The following is a 14,587-nucleotide window of genomic DNA, read 5'->3' on the forward strand; positions in this document are numbered from 1 at the left end:
ACCCTTATCCTTATGTTTACTGTAGCACTATTTACAATAGCCAAGATATGGAAGCAACCCAGATGTCCATAGAAGAATGAATAAAGAAGATGTGGCATATATGTATATATATACGTATATATGTATATATATATAAAATATTCACTAGTAGAATTTTACTGATTCAAGACATCAATGTATGTCCTAGTTGAGTGAATATAGGGAAATGGAAAAAATTTCATCATGTGTGTTACCCATACCTTATAAAATGTGTACTTTTACATGTCAGTTGAAGATAAATAAGGGAGGAAAACCAAAAAGTAGTACAAGCTGCCTAAGTTGAAAAACTAGAAAGTAATTGATCCATCAAATAAAATCTGAAAAACAGGTGCATTATATATATAATAGAATATTATTCAGCCGTAAAAAGAATGAGATCTTGTCATTTGCAACAACATGGAGTGACCTAGAGGGTATAATGCTTAGTGAAAAAATTCAGAGAAAGCAAATACCATTTGATTTCACTCACATGTGGAATTTAAGAAACTATACAAACAAAAAAAGACAATCCCAGTTTGGAGAGGCATCCCTCCTAATCCAGCCCTGTCTAGGCTTTCTTTCTAAAGAGGGGGAGGGGGGAAGCTGTATCATGGAGAAACACCTGTGAAGGTCAAAGCCCAGAAAAACAGGCCAAATAAGAAATAAAGATTTAATTCTAATATTACAGAATGCTTTTCCTCCCCCACCCAAACCCTCATACCAAAACCAAAAGAGAAAAAGCCAACTATCCAAATAAGCAGATATATAACAGGGATCCAGTATAATAATAGAATTACAGCTGAAAAAGCCATGGACTCTCTGAAGAGAAGTATTGAGGGAAGCCCACAGTCAATAAGGGACAAAAAACAAAGATAATGGAGGAACTTGAAGCTTCTGACACTTATTAAACACAGCTCACCTCCTGGCCAGACTAACAGATCCACATAGTAAATGGTTACTTACCTCTTCCTATTTCCCAATACCAAATGGTGAACTTTCAACAAAAAGAAGACATGCCTAAAGACAAGAAAGAACAGTGTGAAAAAACAAAGAAAGCACCAGAACCAAACTCAGATATTACAGATGTTGGAATTATTAGATAGGGAACTTAAAATAACTATGATTAATATGTTAAGAGCTCTAATAGAAACAGTAAACAATATGCAAGAAGACATGAGCAATGTAAGCAGAAACTAAGAAAGTATCAAAAGCAAGTGCTAGAAGTAAAAAAAAAAAAAAAAAAAAATCAAAAAAACCCACTAACAAATAAATGGTTTTGGATGAGCTTATCAGTAGAATAATATAGCGGAGGAAAGAATCAGTGAGGTGGAACCTCACCTTAACATGTTTGAAAAAATAGTAATCATGCAAAGTATATTCTCAGATCACAGCAGAATTAAACCAGAAATTGATAACAGAAATTAAGCTGGAAAATTCCCAAATATAGAAATTAATTAAAGAGCATACTTTTAAATAACACATGAGTCAAAGAAGAAGTCTCAAGAAATTTGAAAATAATTTAAATGATAATGAAAATACAATTTATCACAATTTGGGGAATTCAGCAAAAACAGTGCTTAGAGGGCAGCTTATAACCTTAAGTTTCCACTTTAGGAATGTAGAGAAAGGAAGCAATTTAAGCCCAATGCAAGCTAAAGAAATAATACAGACTAGAAATTGAATACAGGAAACCAGTGAGAACAATTATTTTTAAAAGTTTGTTCTAGGGGCGCGGCTGGGTGACTCAGTGAAGCATCTAACTTTGGCTCATGTCACAATCTCATGGTTCATGAGTTTGGTGGGGCCCCACATCGGGCTCTCTGCTCTCAGCAATACAGCCCACTTCAGATCCTCTTTCTCCCTCTCTCTGCCCCTCCCCTTCTTGTGTGCACACTGCCCCCCCCAAAAAAATTAAAAAAAATTTAATTCTAAATTTGAAAATCTAGACCTTTTTTTTTTTTTTTAATTCTCAAGTTAGTTAACATACAGTGTAGTCTTGGCTTCAGGAGTAGAACCCAGTGATTCATCACTTACATATAACACCCATTGCTCATCCCAACAAGCACCCTCTCTAATGCCCATCACTCACTTGCCCCACCGTCATCAACTCTCAGTTTGTTCTCTGTATTTAAGAGTCTCTTATGGTTTGCCTCCATGTTTTTATCTTATTTTTCCTTCTTTTTACCTATGATCATCTGTTAAGTTTCTCAAATTTCACATATGAGTGAAATTATGTGATACTAGTCTTTCTCTGACTATTTCACTTAGTATAATACCCTCCAGTTCCATCCATGTTGTTGCAAATGGCAAGATTTCATTCTTTTTAATCACTTAGTAGTATTCCATTTTATATATACATATGTACACACACACACACACACACACACACACACCACATCTTCTTAATCCATTCATCAGCTGTTGGACATTTGGGCTCTTTCCATAATTTGGCTGTTGTTGATAGTGCTGCTATAAACATTGGGGTGCATGTGCCCCTTCGAATCAGCATTTCTGTATAATTTGGATGAATTCCTAGTAGTGCAATTGCTAGGTCATAGAATAGTTCTATTTTTAGTTTTTTGAGGAACCTCCACACTGTTTTCCAGAGTGGCTGTTCCAGTTTGTATTCCCACCAACAGTGCAGTAGAGTTCCCCTTTCTCCACATCTTGCCAACATCTATTATTGCTTGAGTTGTTAATTTTAGCCATTCTGACAGGTGTGAGGTGGTATCTCATTGTGCTTTTGATTTGTTATTTCCCTGATTGAGTATCTTTTCATGTGTCAGTTGGCTATCTGGATATCTTCTTTGGAAAAGTGTCTATTCATGTCTTTTGCCCATTTCTTCATGGGATTATTTGTTTTTTGGGGTATTGAATTTGGTAAGTTCTTTATAGATTTTGGTTTCTAACCCTTTATCTGATGTCATTTGCAAATATCTTCTTCCATTCCGTCGGTTGCCTTTTAGTTTTGTTGATTGTTTCCTTTGCTGTGCAGAAGCTTAAATTTTTTTTAATGATTTTTTTTTAACGTTTATTTATTTTTGAGACAGAGAGAGACACAGCATGAACGGGGGAGGGTCAGAGAGAGGGAGACACAGAATCCGAAACAGGCTCCAGGCTCTGAGCTGTCAGCACAGAGCCCGATGCGGGGCTCGAACTCACAGACCACGAGATCATGACCTGAGCTGAAGCCGGCCACTTAACCGACTGAGCCATCCAGGCACCCCTTAAATTTTTTTTTTTAATTAAAAAAAATAAAAACTTGATCTAGGGAAAATTCAGTAAAATTGATAAATATCTAGCCAGGCTAATTAAAAAAAAAAAGATGAAGAACACAAATTATCAATATTAGAAATCAAAGCTTGAAGATCGCCATAACCCCCATGGGCATTAAGAGGTAATAAAAGAATACTGTGAAAAATTTTAGACCCACAAGTTAATAACTCAGATGAAATAGACCAATTTTTTTTTTCAACGTTTATTTATTTTTGGGACAGAGAGAGACAGAGCATGAACGGGAGAGGGGCAGAGAGAGAGGGAGACACAGAATCGGAAACAGGCTCCAGGCTCTGAGCCATCAGCCCAGAGCCTGACGCGGGGCTCGAACTCCCGCGAGATCGTGACCTGGCTGAAGTCGGTCGCTCAACTGACTGCGCCACCCAGGCGCCCCATAAATAGACCAATTTTTTGAAGGAGATAGATTATCAAAACTTACACAAATAGAAATAGATAATCTGAATAGATCTATCAATGTATCTATCTTAATCTATCTATTAAGACCGAATCAATAATTTGAAAATTAATAATTAAGAAATAATTTCTGAAAAAGCATCAGGACTAGATGCATTCACTAATGAATTCTACCAGATAGAACTCATTTATAAGATAAACAATCCATTTTAAAAATGGGCAAAAGATCTGAACAGACATCTCACTAAAGATAATGATGGTAAGTAAATAAGCCTAATGAAAAGATGCTCAACATTATTTGTCCCTAGGGAATTGTAAAATGAAATAATAAGATACTACTATACATCTTTTAAAATGGCTAATGTTAAAACATACACAAAACTGCCGATTTCTAATAAGGACATAGAACAACAGGAACTCTTCATTGGTGGTGGTAAATAAAAATGGTACAGCCACTTTGGAAGACATTTTGGCAATTTCTTGCAGAGCTAAACAGAATCTAAACATACAATCCAACAATCACATTCCTAGGAATTTAATTTACTATGCTAATTTAAAAACTACATCCACACAGAAACCTGCACATGAAAGTTTATAGCAACTCTAGTCATAATGGCCAAAAACTGGAAGTAACTATGACCCTTCAGTAGGTGAATAAACAAACTCAAGTACATCAATACGATAGGTTATTATTCAGTGATAAAAAGAAATAAGCCATAAAACCACAAAAAAGACATGCATGTATTTTAAATGCATATTTCTAGGTGATAGAATAAGATTGAAAAGTCTGCATAGGGTATGACTCCAATTTTGACACTCTGGAAAAGGCAAAACTCTAGCAGTGGTAAAAAGATCAATAGGTGCTAAGAATCAGGGAAGCTCAGGATATTTATAAAGGTGCTAAACTATTCTGTTGATAATGTAATTGTGGTTACATGACATTATACATTTGTCCAAACCCATAGCACCCACAGTACAGAGTAAATCTTAATGTATGTAATTTTTGTCTTATGTATGTAATTAAAAAAAACACATCATTTAGAAAGTTGGGGGATCCCAGAATGAAATGCAGACTGTGACAAAACAATCTACCTTTATTACAAACTCATGAAACAGCCTCCCTGAAGATGAGGCCAAAGGTGCTGATCTAAGTAAATTTGGAAATAGGTGAAATCTGTAAGGGTAGAGGCAACAGAAACTGCATAGTAGTGTACTTGAGTTAATAAAGTTGTTTCCCATGGGGATTAAGTTGTTAACTGTACCAGCTTAACAATTCTGATATTTCCATATGTGTATACTGAAATTGAACAAGTAAGTAAATGAATAGTGGATGGTTGGAGTGGGAGTTTTCTTTTTTTTTTTTTTTTTTTTTTTTAAATCGAAGTATTTTATTTTTTAAATTTTTTTTTCAACGTTTATTTATTTTTGGGACAGAGAGAGACAGAGCATGAACGGGGGAGGGGCAGAGAGAGAGGGAGACACAGAATCGGAAACAGGCTCCAGGCTCTGAGCCATCAGCCCAGAGCCTGACGCGGGGCTCGAACTCACAGACCGCGAGATCGTGACCTGGCTGAAGTCGGACGCTTAACCGACTGCGCCACCCAGGCGCCCCAAGGAGTGGGAGTTTTCAAGTAAGAAAGAGGAGGAAGTTAAATGAATCATGCAGTAATGAATTAGAGTTGGAGATACTAGAAAGAACTCATCTTTACCTTATTATAGACACAGATGATTATATGTAGAAATACTTATAGATATGGGTATATACACATTTGGTACACACATGTATTTTTCTGCTCTGTCAGCTGAGAAGGCCTAAAGGCAACAACACTCCAGTAGCAACAAGCTCACCTAGTTCCCAGATCTTGGTCTGTAGTACCATTGTCCAGTAAGAGGAACTAGAGCTCCTTGGAGAAATGGCTGATTCTAGGATTGATGCAGGAAGTATACAAAATGAGCATGGGCCATTTTATAGTGCTAGTAAGCAAGTGTTCAAATATACATGCATGTGTGCACGTGCTTATGCACACACACACGATTGTATATCAAAGTGGCATAGGAAGCAATTGAAAGTTTCCAATGGCCAAAACTTGAATGATTCGAGCAATAAAATACATAATGTAGTATTGGATTATAGCCCAAAATATAAAATAAATATCCATGAGTCCATATAGAATGTAAATAAATGATTGAATAAATAAATGGGGAAGAAGAGACACATTGCCCTAGCAGAGGAATTCCACTCTGCCTTGAAGGAAGTAGAGTGTAACTCCCCATTCCTTAAGTGTGCACTGGGCATAGTGACTTAATTCCAACAAGTACGGTATGGAATAGGTGGAGGCACCTGAAAAACACTACCTCAACCAGGTGATCAAGGATAGCATTCACATTGATAAGTCGTGTTGATAGTATATACCCTTGATATGATGTGATATAAATGTTATTTTTACTTCTTTGGTCCTCAGTGCCCATAACCCCAGCCATCATGAAAACAACACACAAATAGTAATTGAGGAACACTGTACAACATACCTGACCAATACTCCTCAGAATTGTCAAGGTCATCAAAACAAGGGAAATCTGAGTAAGAGTCTAAGGAAACATGAGTCATCATAGCTAAGAAGAGCCAAAGGAGACAGGAGTACTAAATGTAATGTGGTATCATGGGTGGGATCCTGGAACAGGAAAAGGACATTAGTTAAAACCTAAGGAAATGTGAATAAACTACAGACTTTGGTTAACAAATGTGTATCAGCATTGGCTCATTAATTATACAAATTTACCATACTAATGTGAGATGTTAATAATAGTGAAAAACAGGTGTTGGTTATATAGCAACTCTGTACTATCTTTGTAATTTTTCTGTAAATTTAAAGCTGTTATAAAATAAAAAGTTTATTTCAAGAAAAAGTTCCATGTTATATGTCTTAAAAATATAAACTATATTGTCAGAAAGTATCAAGTTGCTGGGATTCAGGATGGAAAGAAGGAAAAATTATGAAGAGGCATGATAAAAGTTCATTATCTTGCCTTTGGTCCTGGTTTCACAGTTGTATTTATATATCAACATCAAATTCTACACTTCACATATTTGCAGTTTATTTTATGTCAGTTATATTCATTAAAGCTTTTTTTAACAAATAGGTAACAAACAGAAAAAAAGTAACAAAATAATAGACCTAAAGCCAATTATATCAATAATTACAGCAAATGTAAATGATTTAAACAAGACTCAGCTATGTGTTATATACAAGAAATTGACTTTAAATATATTGATACAGTGTTTAAAAGCAAAAGACTGGAGGGAAAGATATGCCATACAAATACTATTCGGTAAAATTTGTGTTGGCAGTATTAATATCATACAAAGTTGACTTCAAGAAAATTAGCCAGGATTAAGAAGGGATATTTATAATGCTCAAAGTGTCCATTTGGTAAGAAGATAAAACAATCCTAAATATATATGAATCTAATAACAGAGTTTCAAAATGCATGAAGCAAAAACTAATATACTGAAAGGAGAGAAATACAAAAATCTACAAAGTTGAAGACTTCTTTAATCTTCTCTCAGTTATCTATAGAACAATTAAACCAAAAATCTGAAAGAATATAGAAGACTTGAAAAACACCATCAATCATATTGACCTAATTGACATTTATAGTATACTTAGCAATTATAAAAGACACTCTTTTCAAATGTTCATGGGACATTCACCATCAAAGACCATATTCTTGGTCATAAGACAACACTTTAAAAATTTAAAAGAATTAAAAATCATGTTCTGACCATAATGGAATTAATTAGAAATCAGTAAGAGAACTAGATACCAGGGAAATTTTTCAGATGGAAATTTAAACAATACACTTCTAAATAATCCTAGGTATTATCCCAAAAAAAGTAGAGGGAAGGAAGAAAGATAAGAGCAAGAATCAATGAAATTAAAAACAGAAAGAATGGTAGAGAAAATCAATGAAAACAAGAGGTGGTTCCTTTAAAAAAAATACTTAGAATGTTTTTGCCAGATTTACCAAGGAAAGTAGGCAAATTACCACTATCAAAAATGAAAGAGGGGATATAACTACAGATGCCACAGACATTAAAAGGGTAATAAAGAGATTTGAAACATTGTATTCACATAAATTTGACAACTTAGTTAAAATAGACCAACTGGTGAAAAACAAACTACCAAATTCACCGAAGATGAAATAGACAACTGAATAGTACCATATCTATTAAAGAAATTGAATTGGTATTTTTAGCCTTTCAGAAAAGAACTCGTGGCCCAGATAGTTTTCCTGACAAATTCTACCAAATATTTAAGGAAAAAATGATACCACCTTTTTGCAGTCTCTTCCAGAAAATAGAAGACAGAATATCTCTCAACTTGTTTTATGCCCTCATCCTTAACCTGATATCAAAATCATTCAAAAACGGTAATGAAATTAAAATTTGAAAATATTTCTTATAAACATATACACAGAATTCTCAAGAAGTATTCATAAGTTGAATCCAGCAATATATAAAAAGAATAGTGCATTAAGACCAAGAGGTATTTATTCTGGGGATTCAAGCCTGGCTCAATATTTGAAAACTAATCAGTAACTGTAATCTATCATATTAATAGGCTAAAGAAGTAAAACCATATGATCATTACCAATAGATGCTAAAAAAGCATTAGATAAAATTAACATCCCTGTAAGGTAAAAATACCTAGCTAGGAATACAAAGAAACTCCTTATCTCAATAAGGGGCAATTACAAAAAATGTCAACAGCTGACATAATAAATTATGAAAAACTAAATGTTTTCTTTCTAAGATTGGGAATAGGGCAACGATGTCCACTCTTGATACTCTTTTGTTCAACATTATTACTAGAAGTCCTAGAAATAAAACAATCTGTTCAAAGATGACATGATTGCCTTCATAGAAAATCCCAAGAAATCTACAAAAAGACTCATAGAACTAATAAGTGCACGTAGCAAGGTTGCAATATACAAGGTTAAAATATGAAAATAAGACCTATTTCTATACACTAGCAGTGAACAATTGTAAACATTTTTTAAAGTACATTTACAATAGCTCCAATTTAAAAAATGGTATGTAGGTATAACTAACAAAATATGTGCAGGATCTAAATGCTTAAAACTTTAAACACTAATGAAAGAAATCAAAGACCCAAGTATCATTAAGAGATACATTATGACCATGGATTGAAAACTCATTGAGAGTTTTCTCAATTGAGAAATTGAGAGGCATTTCTCTCAATACACACAATCTTTTTTTTTAAATTTTTTTTTAACATTTATTTATTTTTGAGAAGAAAGAGACAGAGCATGAATGGGGGAGGGTCAGAGAGAGAGGGAGACACAGAATCTGAAACAGGCTCCAGGCTCTGAGCTGTCAGCACAGAGCGCAACACGGGGCTCGAACTCACGGACCGTGAGATCATGACCTAAGCTGAAGTTGGCCGCTTAACCAACTGAGCCACCCAGGCGCCCCTCAATAAACACAATCTTAATAAAGTCCCAGCAAGATTATTTTTGTAGGCATAGACAAACTTAAAATACATATGAAAGGTTAAGGAAGTCTAACAGTCAAAACAATTAAAAAAAAAAAAGTTGGAAGATTTACCCTATCTGGCTTAAGACTTACTCAAAAGCTACAGTAACCAACACAGTAGGGTATTGATGAAAGAATTGACACATCAAATCAGTGGAACAGGACAGAGTCCAGAATAGACCCCAACAAATACATTGTTAATTGATTTTTGACAAAGCTGCAAAGTAATTCAGTTGTGAATGGATATATAAATTGTGGTAAATCCATACACTGGAATACTGTAATAAAAATGAGTCAACTATTGAAACACAACATGGATGAATCTTAATTGTTATATTGTGCTTAAATGAAAGAAGCCAGTCTTAAAAGGTTGAATACATTTATAAAATACAGGAATCCATTTATTTTTAAAAATTTTTTATAAATGTTTATTTTTATTTTTGAGAGGGAGAGAGAATGAGTGGGGGAAGAGCAGAGAGAGAGAGAGAGAGAGAGAGAGAATAAGTGGGGGAGGGGCAGAGAGGATCTGCATTAACAGCAGCAAGCCTGATGCAGGGCTTGAACTCACGAACCGTGAAATCATGATTTGAGCCAAAGTCAGATACTCAACCAGCGAGCCACTCAGGTGCCCCATGAATCCATTAAAACATTTTGTGAAAGGCAAAACTGTTACCCTAAAATCTTTATTTGAATAGCAGAGGTCATGGTCATATTATGTGCCCTCTATGTGGAACAAATAACATCATTTATGTATCGAGTATGCTTCCATGTGTTTCTTTTAACCTTGAAACTCTGACGTGTATAGTTATGCTTGGCCTCAGCATGACTGTAAACCTAAAGGTAGACATTGAAATCACATGGCTATAAGGTGACCGACCATCTAAAGGGAAACATTCTAATAGCAGATTTTTAGACTCGAGACAGTATATATCCAAGAACTAATTCCACCCCCTACTATTCTTTTATTCGCACTTCCTCATCTTTGTTTGAAAAATGCTGCATTTGAAAAAAATCTTTACTTCTTTTGGTAATCACTGTTGTGCAGTACGAAGGAGCTCTGATCTAGGAGCCAGAAGACTTAAGTGACTTTGGGCAAGTGACTTCGTGTTTAGAAGTTTGTTTTCTCATCTTAAAATAAAGTTAATAACACCTGTCCTGCCTACTTAATTTGTAAAGATCTGATAAGCCAGTGGAAACCATTTTATATGTTGTAAAGTAATTGGTAAATGTAAGCTTTCATTAGTATTATTAAATATAAGGAAAAAAAACCCAGGATTTTGTGGTATCCTAAGATAATCAAAGGAGATTCAACTCTGAAAATTGTTATGATCTCAAAAATTAATGCAGAATGAATAAGGACTTTGTAACCTCAAAGTTGATTACTCCGGTTTTATTATCACACGTTATTTAAATTATTACTAGAGTATAAAATATGCTCTTGTATCAAATTTGGAGTACAGCGCTAGACATCTTAGTACAAATTAAAATTCTGAAAATACCGTCAGGATGAAATACGAGCAATATACTTCTTAAGATTAATTTGAATTATGAAGGAATTCTGTTTTAGTTAAAGCTGTAGTTGTTTCCTTCTATCAGTAGATGCCAGTAGAGTTCTTCTTTTTAATAAAAGTCAAATTGCCTAAGTACTTCCATAGCAACAACTTCCTGGTCACATTACCATATATAGAAACATGCTCTGAAGACTAAAGGTTCTACTTTCTATAAGGACTTGGTAACAAATGGAAACAGTTTTATTGAAGAAAAAAAAAAGCCCAGATTTCATCACTAGATGAAGCTTATTTCCCCTTCCTCCTTCTATCCCTCCTCCTCCTTCTCTGCTTATTTTGCTGTAAGCATTATGCATTGTTTTAAATAAATTAATCTTAGTGTTCTAGTTAGGAATCTGGATCATCTGTACTAAACTTGAGCAAGGTTGACTATGCCTAGCTAAACATATTAAAAATGAATATGGTGAGACAATTGTTAGGATTAACTTGTGCATTTGGCAAGGGAATACCATGAGTATGATATTTTGGAAGGTTAATGTGTCAGAGATGAGTGATTGAAAGAAATGACTGGAAGTAGAGAAAACAAATTTTTTTAGAAATCAACATTTGCACTAATAAAAATGACACCCAAAGAACGAACAGAATTTAGTAACAGACTGAATATACAGAAAAGAGTTCAGTGACATTGCATAAACAAAATTAAAACATTTTCAAGTATTTGATTTCTACGCAGACCTTCAATTTGTTAAGAATGAATGCTTTCTTCAACATATTTATTGAGTCTGCAGTATATGTATTACATTTATGAATTCAAGTGACTCACAATTTGAGACATAAATTTACAAACAGCAAGTTTTAACACAAAGATTTAAGATTGGTGGAAATAGGTGAGAGTGATTTATTTTCTAGGAAATATGTGGGAAAACTCAGTGAAGAGGTGACAGTCAGAGTGGTCCTCGAGGATGAATAGAATTTCTCCTAAGATAGTAAGTCAGAGAATTCAGGAAGTTCATCTCCTTCTGCCCCTATAGTCCTTCCATACTCTGAGGTGTTTATTAACGACTGCAGAACCTTGTTCAGTGTCTGTTTTGTGTAAAGTACTGTCAGCTGTTAATAAGTTTTCTATTCTTGTACACACATATTTACACAGAAAGCTGAAAATGTTGAAAGTTTAGTCCTATAGATCCTGTTGGCCATTTGTTTACATTGATACTAATTTTATTACACAAGACAAAGTGTACACAAAGGAGCTGTTACTTGGCAAAATTCATTAGTCAGTTTTTCATGGATATGTGTATGTGTTGCCGTAATTTGATTACATTATTGCTCCTACTTATTCTGTTTATTATGATTGTTCCTATCCTATTAAGCAGTTGGCAGGAAATCTGGACTAACATATTTTTTTTTAATTTTTTTTAACGTTTATTTATTTTTGAGACAGAGAGAGACAGAGCATGAACAGGGGAGGGGCAGAGAGAGAGGGAGACACAGAATCTGAAACAGGCTCCAGGCTCTGAGCTGTCAGCACAGAGCCGGACGCGGGGCTCAAACTCATGGACCGCGAGATCATGACCTGAGCCGAAGTCGGATGCCCAACCGACCAAGCCACCCAGGCGCCCCTGGACTAACATATTTTTAGTTAGATTCTTCTCTCTCCCAAGGAGAAAAGCATATAGATTTCTCATCCTTTAATTAGTGTCAAAAGGCAAGTACTCAAAATCATCATTAAATGCCACAGGTTACTTTGTTTCCTGCAAATAGACAGTTGCAAATTTTATTTACTTTTAATCAAATGAGTTGTTTCTAAGTTAGACCTAAAGTTAGGGATCAGGTAAGCAGTAGTACTCAGTGTTTAGTTTTAAAAATTAACATGTTTCCGTAAACTAGAAGGAATTTGTTTTCTCAGTTGAAATGTCTTGTTGTGGCTGATTTTATATCATTGTAAATCTTATATTTTGTTCCTTTTTTTCAAATTTTAGAATGTTTTAAAATGTACTGCTGATAGGGCACTTGTCAGCAGATTGTCAGTTTGATAAGCAGTACTCCCATACTCCATTTTTGTAGTTCCTGTATATATTAGACTTAAGTCAATGAGTTAGCAACATTCAGTTCTTTGTTTTAAATGCTAGTTCAAATTTTTCTTAGTTAAAACACATGTCATATAGTTGTTTTGCAGAAGTTTTTAATATTCATTTTATATGAGTTTTTGATGAAAAGTTAGCTGCTTATAAGGATTCATAAAATCTGTACATTAGCTGATTTCCTGGAAACCACACACAACCTTTTTAACCTATTATATTTGGAAAGTGGTTTGGCCTTGAATTGTTTGCATAGGGTTGTAATACATGTTTAACTAGTTTTCCTTTTTAAAAATTTTTTTCAGTCTGTATATAAAGCCTTAAATTTAATGTTGTCATTAACCTATTTATTAATATTAAACAGTCTTAAGTATAAAATATTTCGGGCTGCTATCGCAAGGCTTTAAAGTCCCCATCTTTAGTTGAAATGAAGAATTTTGCTAAGAAAGGCTCAGTAATGTACTGTTTTATATTAACAGGAAACAGAACAGCAGTAGTGGTTTGAATACCCTGCAAACAGGAAGTTTGACACTTGCATAGCTCTTAGCTTCTGTGCAAGAAGTTGTTGAGCTCCTTCTGGAAATATTTTCAGTTACTTTAAGTAAAGTGCAAATGCACATGAATGGCAGCTTATAGAGAACTACCCTGTAACCAGTATACAGGTACAACTGCTCTTCAGAAATTGGAAGGTTTTGCTAGCCGATTATTTCATAGACATTCTAAAAGTACTGCACATGATCAGAAAACAACTCTGGAAAATGACAGCCTTCATTTCTCTGAACATACTGCCTTATGGGACAGATCAAGTAAGTTTTTTATTTTTTTTAATGATACATTTTTAACTAGAAGCTAAAATACTAATTGGAATTTTAGAATCAAACATAAAGAGCAATGTTTTGTTTGTCCTTTTATGATTTGCACAAGGACATTTTGCAGGATGAAGTTGCAAAATGCCACAAAAACTTGATTATAAGTTGAACTGAATTGTGTAGTTCATTGTTTTGTTTTATATCTGACCACGAAGTGAGTATCAATAGGAAATCTTTCTACAAAATTCTTATTATCATCTCTAGTGTATGTTACTGTTTTTTTGTTTTTATTTTTCTTATATAAAAGTGAAGAGCCTAAACTTTGGAAATAATAATCAGGTTATTTTTAAAAAATTGTTTGGGTTCATAAGTCCTAAATGTCAAAGGTCAGAAGACTTGAATTTATAATTCAAGTTCTATTATGTTTACTATTTTTTATTTTTAAATGCACGTGTGAAAGTTACTTCAGTTTCACAAGCAGGATTTCTAATACAAAAGCATAGTATAATTATTTGGTGTGAAATCTTATATTTATAACATTAGAAATATCAAAAGCTTTTATAATTATATTTTATGTTACTTATAATTACGGTTAAAGGAGGAAAAAGTTGTTTATGCATACATCACATTCTTTCCAGGCATGTTAAAATGTTTGGACTTGCTGCTTTGCTAAAATGGTGATATGTAACCATTTTTGGTGGCGTGCACTTTTAAAAGATAAATTTCACGTATAAACAATACCAGTGCCTCCATTCCACTTCTCACCTTGGACCCTCCCCAAGGTATTTTTGTCATTGTGATTAAAGGAACAATAGAATTACCCTTGGTAGCCTTGCCCTTTTTGGTGTGTTTGTTAATCAGATAGCACTAGGTTTTGCCCTTTTCTGTTTGTATATTCCATAGCAGTCTAAAAACACAGTTTAAAAA

The 14,587-nt window shown here is 34.2% G+C and overlaps 1 protein-coding gene across 2 annotated transcripts in view; it reads left to right on the forward strand.

The window, feature by feature from the left end:
- Positions 1–14,587, forward strand: part of PRKACB (protein kinase cAMP-activated catalytic subunit beta) — a 129,135-nt gene that overhangs the window by 45,044 nt on the left and 69,504 nt on the right. Inside the window, exon 1 of one of the 2 annotated variants that reach the window (XM_030324071.1) lies at positions 13,373–13,657. The exons of the other annotated variant lie outside the window; for it this stretch is intronic. Within the exon in view, the coding sequence (XP_030179931.1) occupies positions 13,474–13,657 (184 nt within the window). The 5' untranslated portion in view covers positions 13,373–13,473. Of the gene's footprint in view, positions 1–13,372; positions 13,658–14,587 lie in introns of those variants that run through there. 2 annotated transcript variants of the gene reach the window in all.

The sequence above is a fragment of the Lynx canadensis genome, chromosome C1 (genome assembly GCF_007474595.2).
Source record: "Lynx canadensis isolate LIC74 chromosome C1, mLynCan4.pri.v2, whole genome shotgun sequence".
Lineage (NCBI taxonomy): Eukaryota > Metazoa > Chordata > Mammalia > Carnivora > Felidae > Lynx > Lynx canadensis.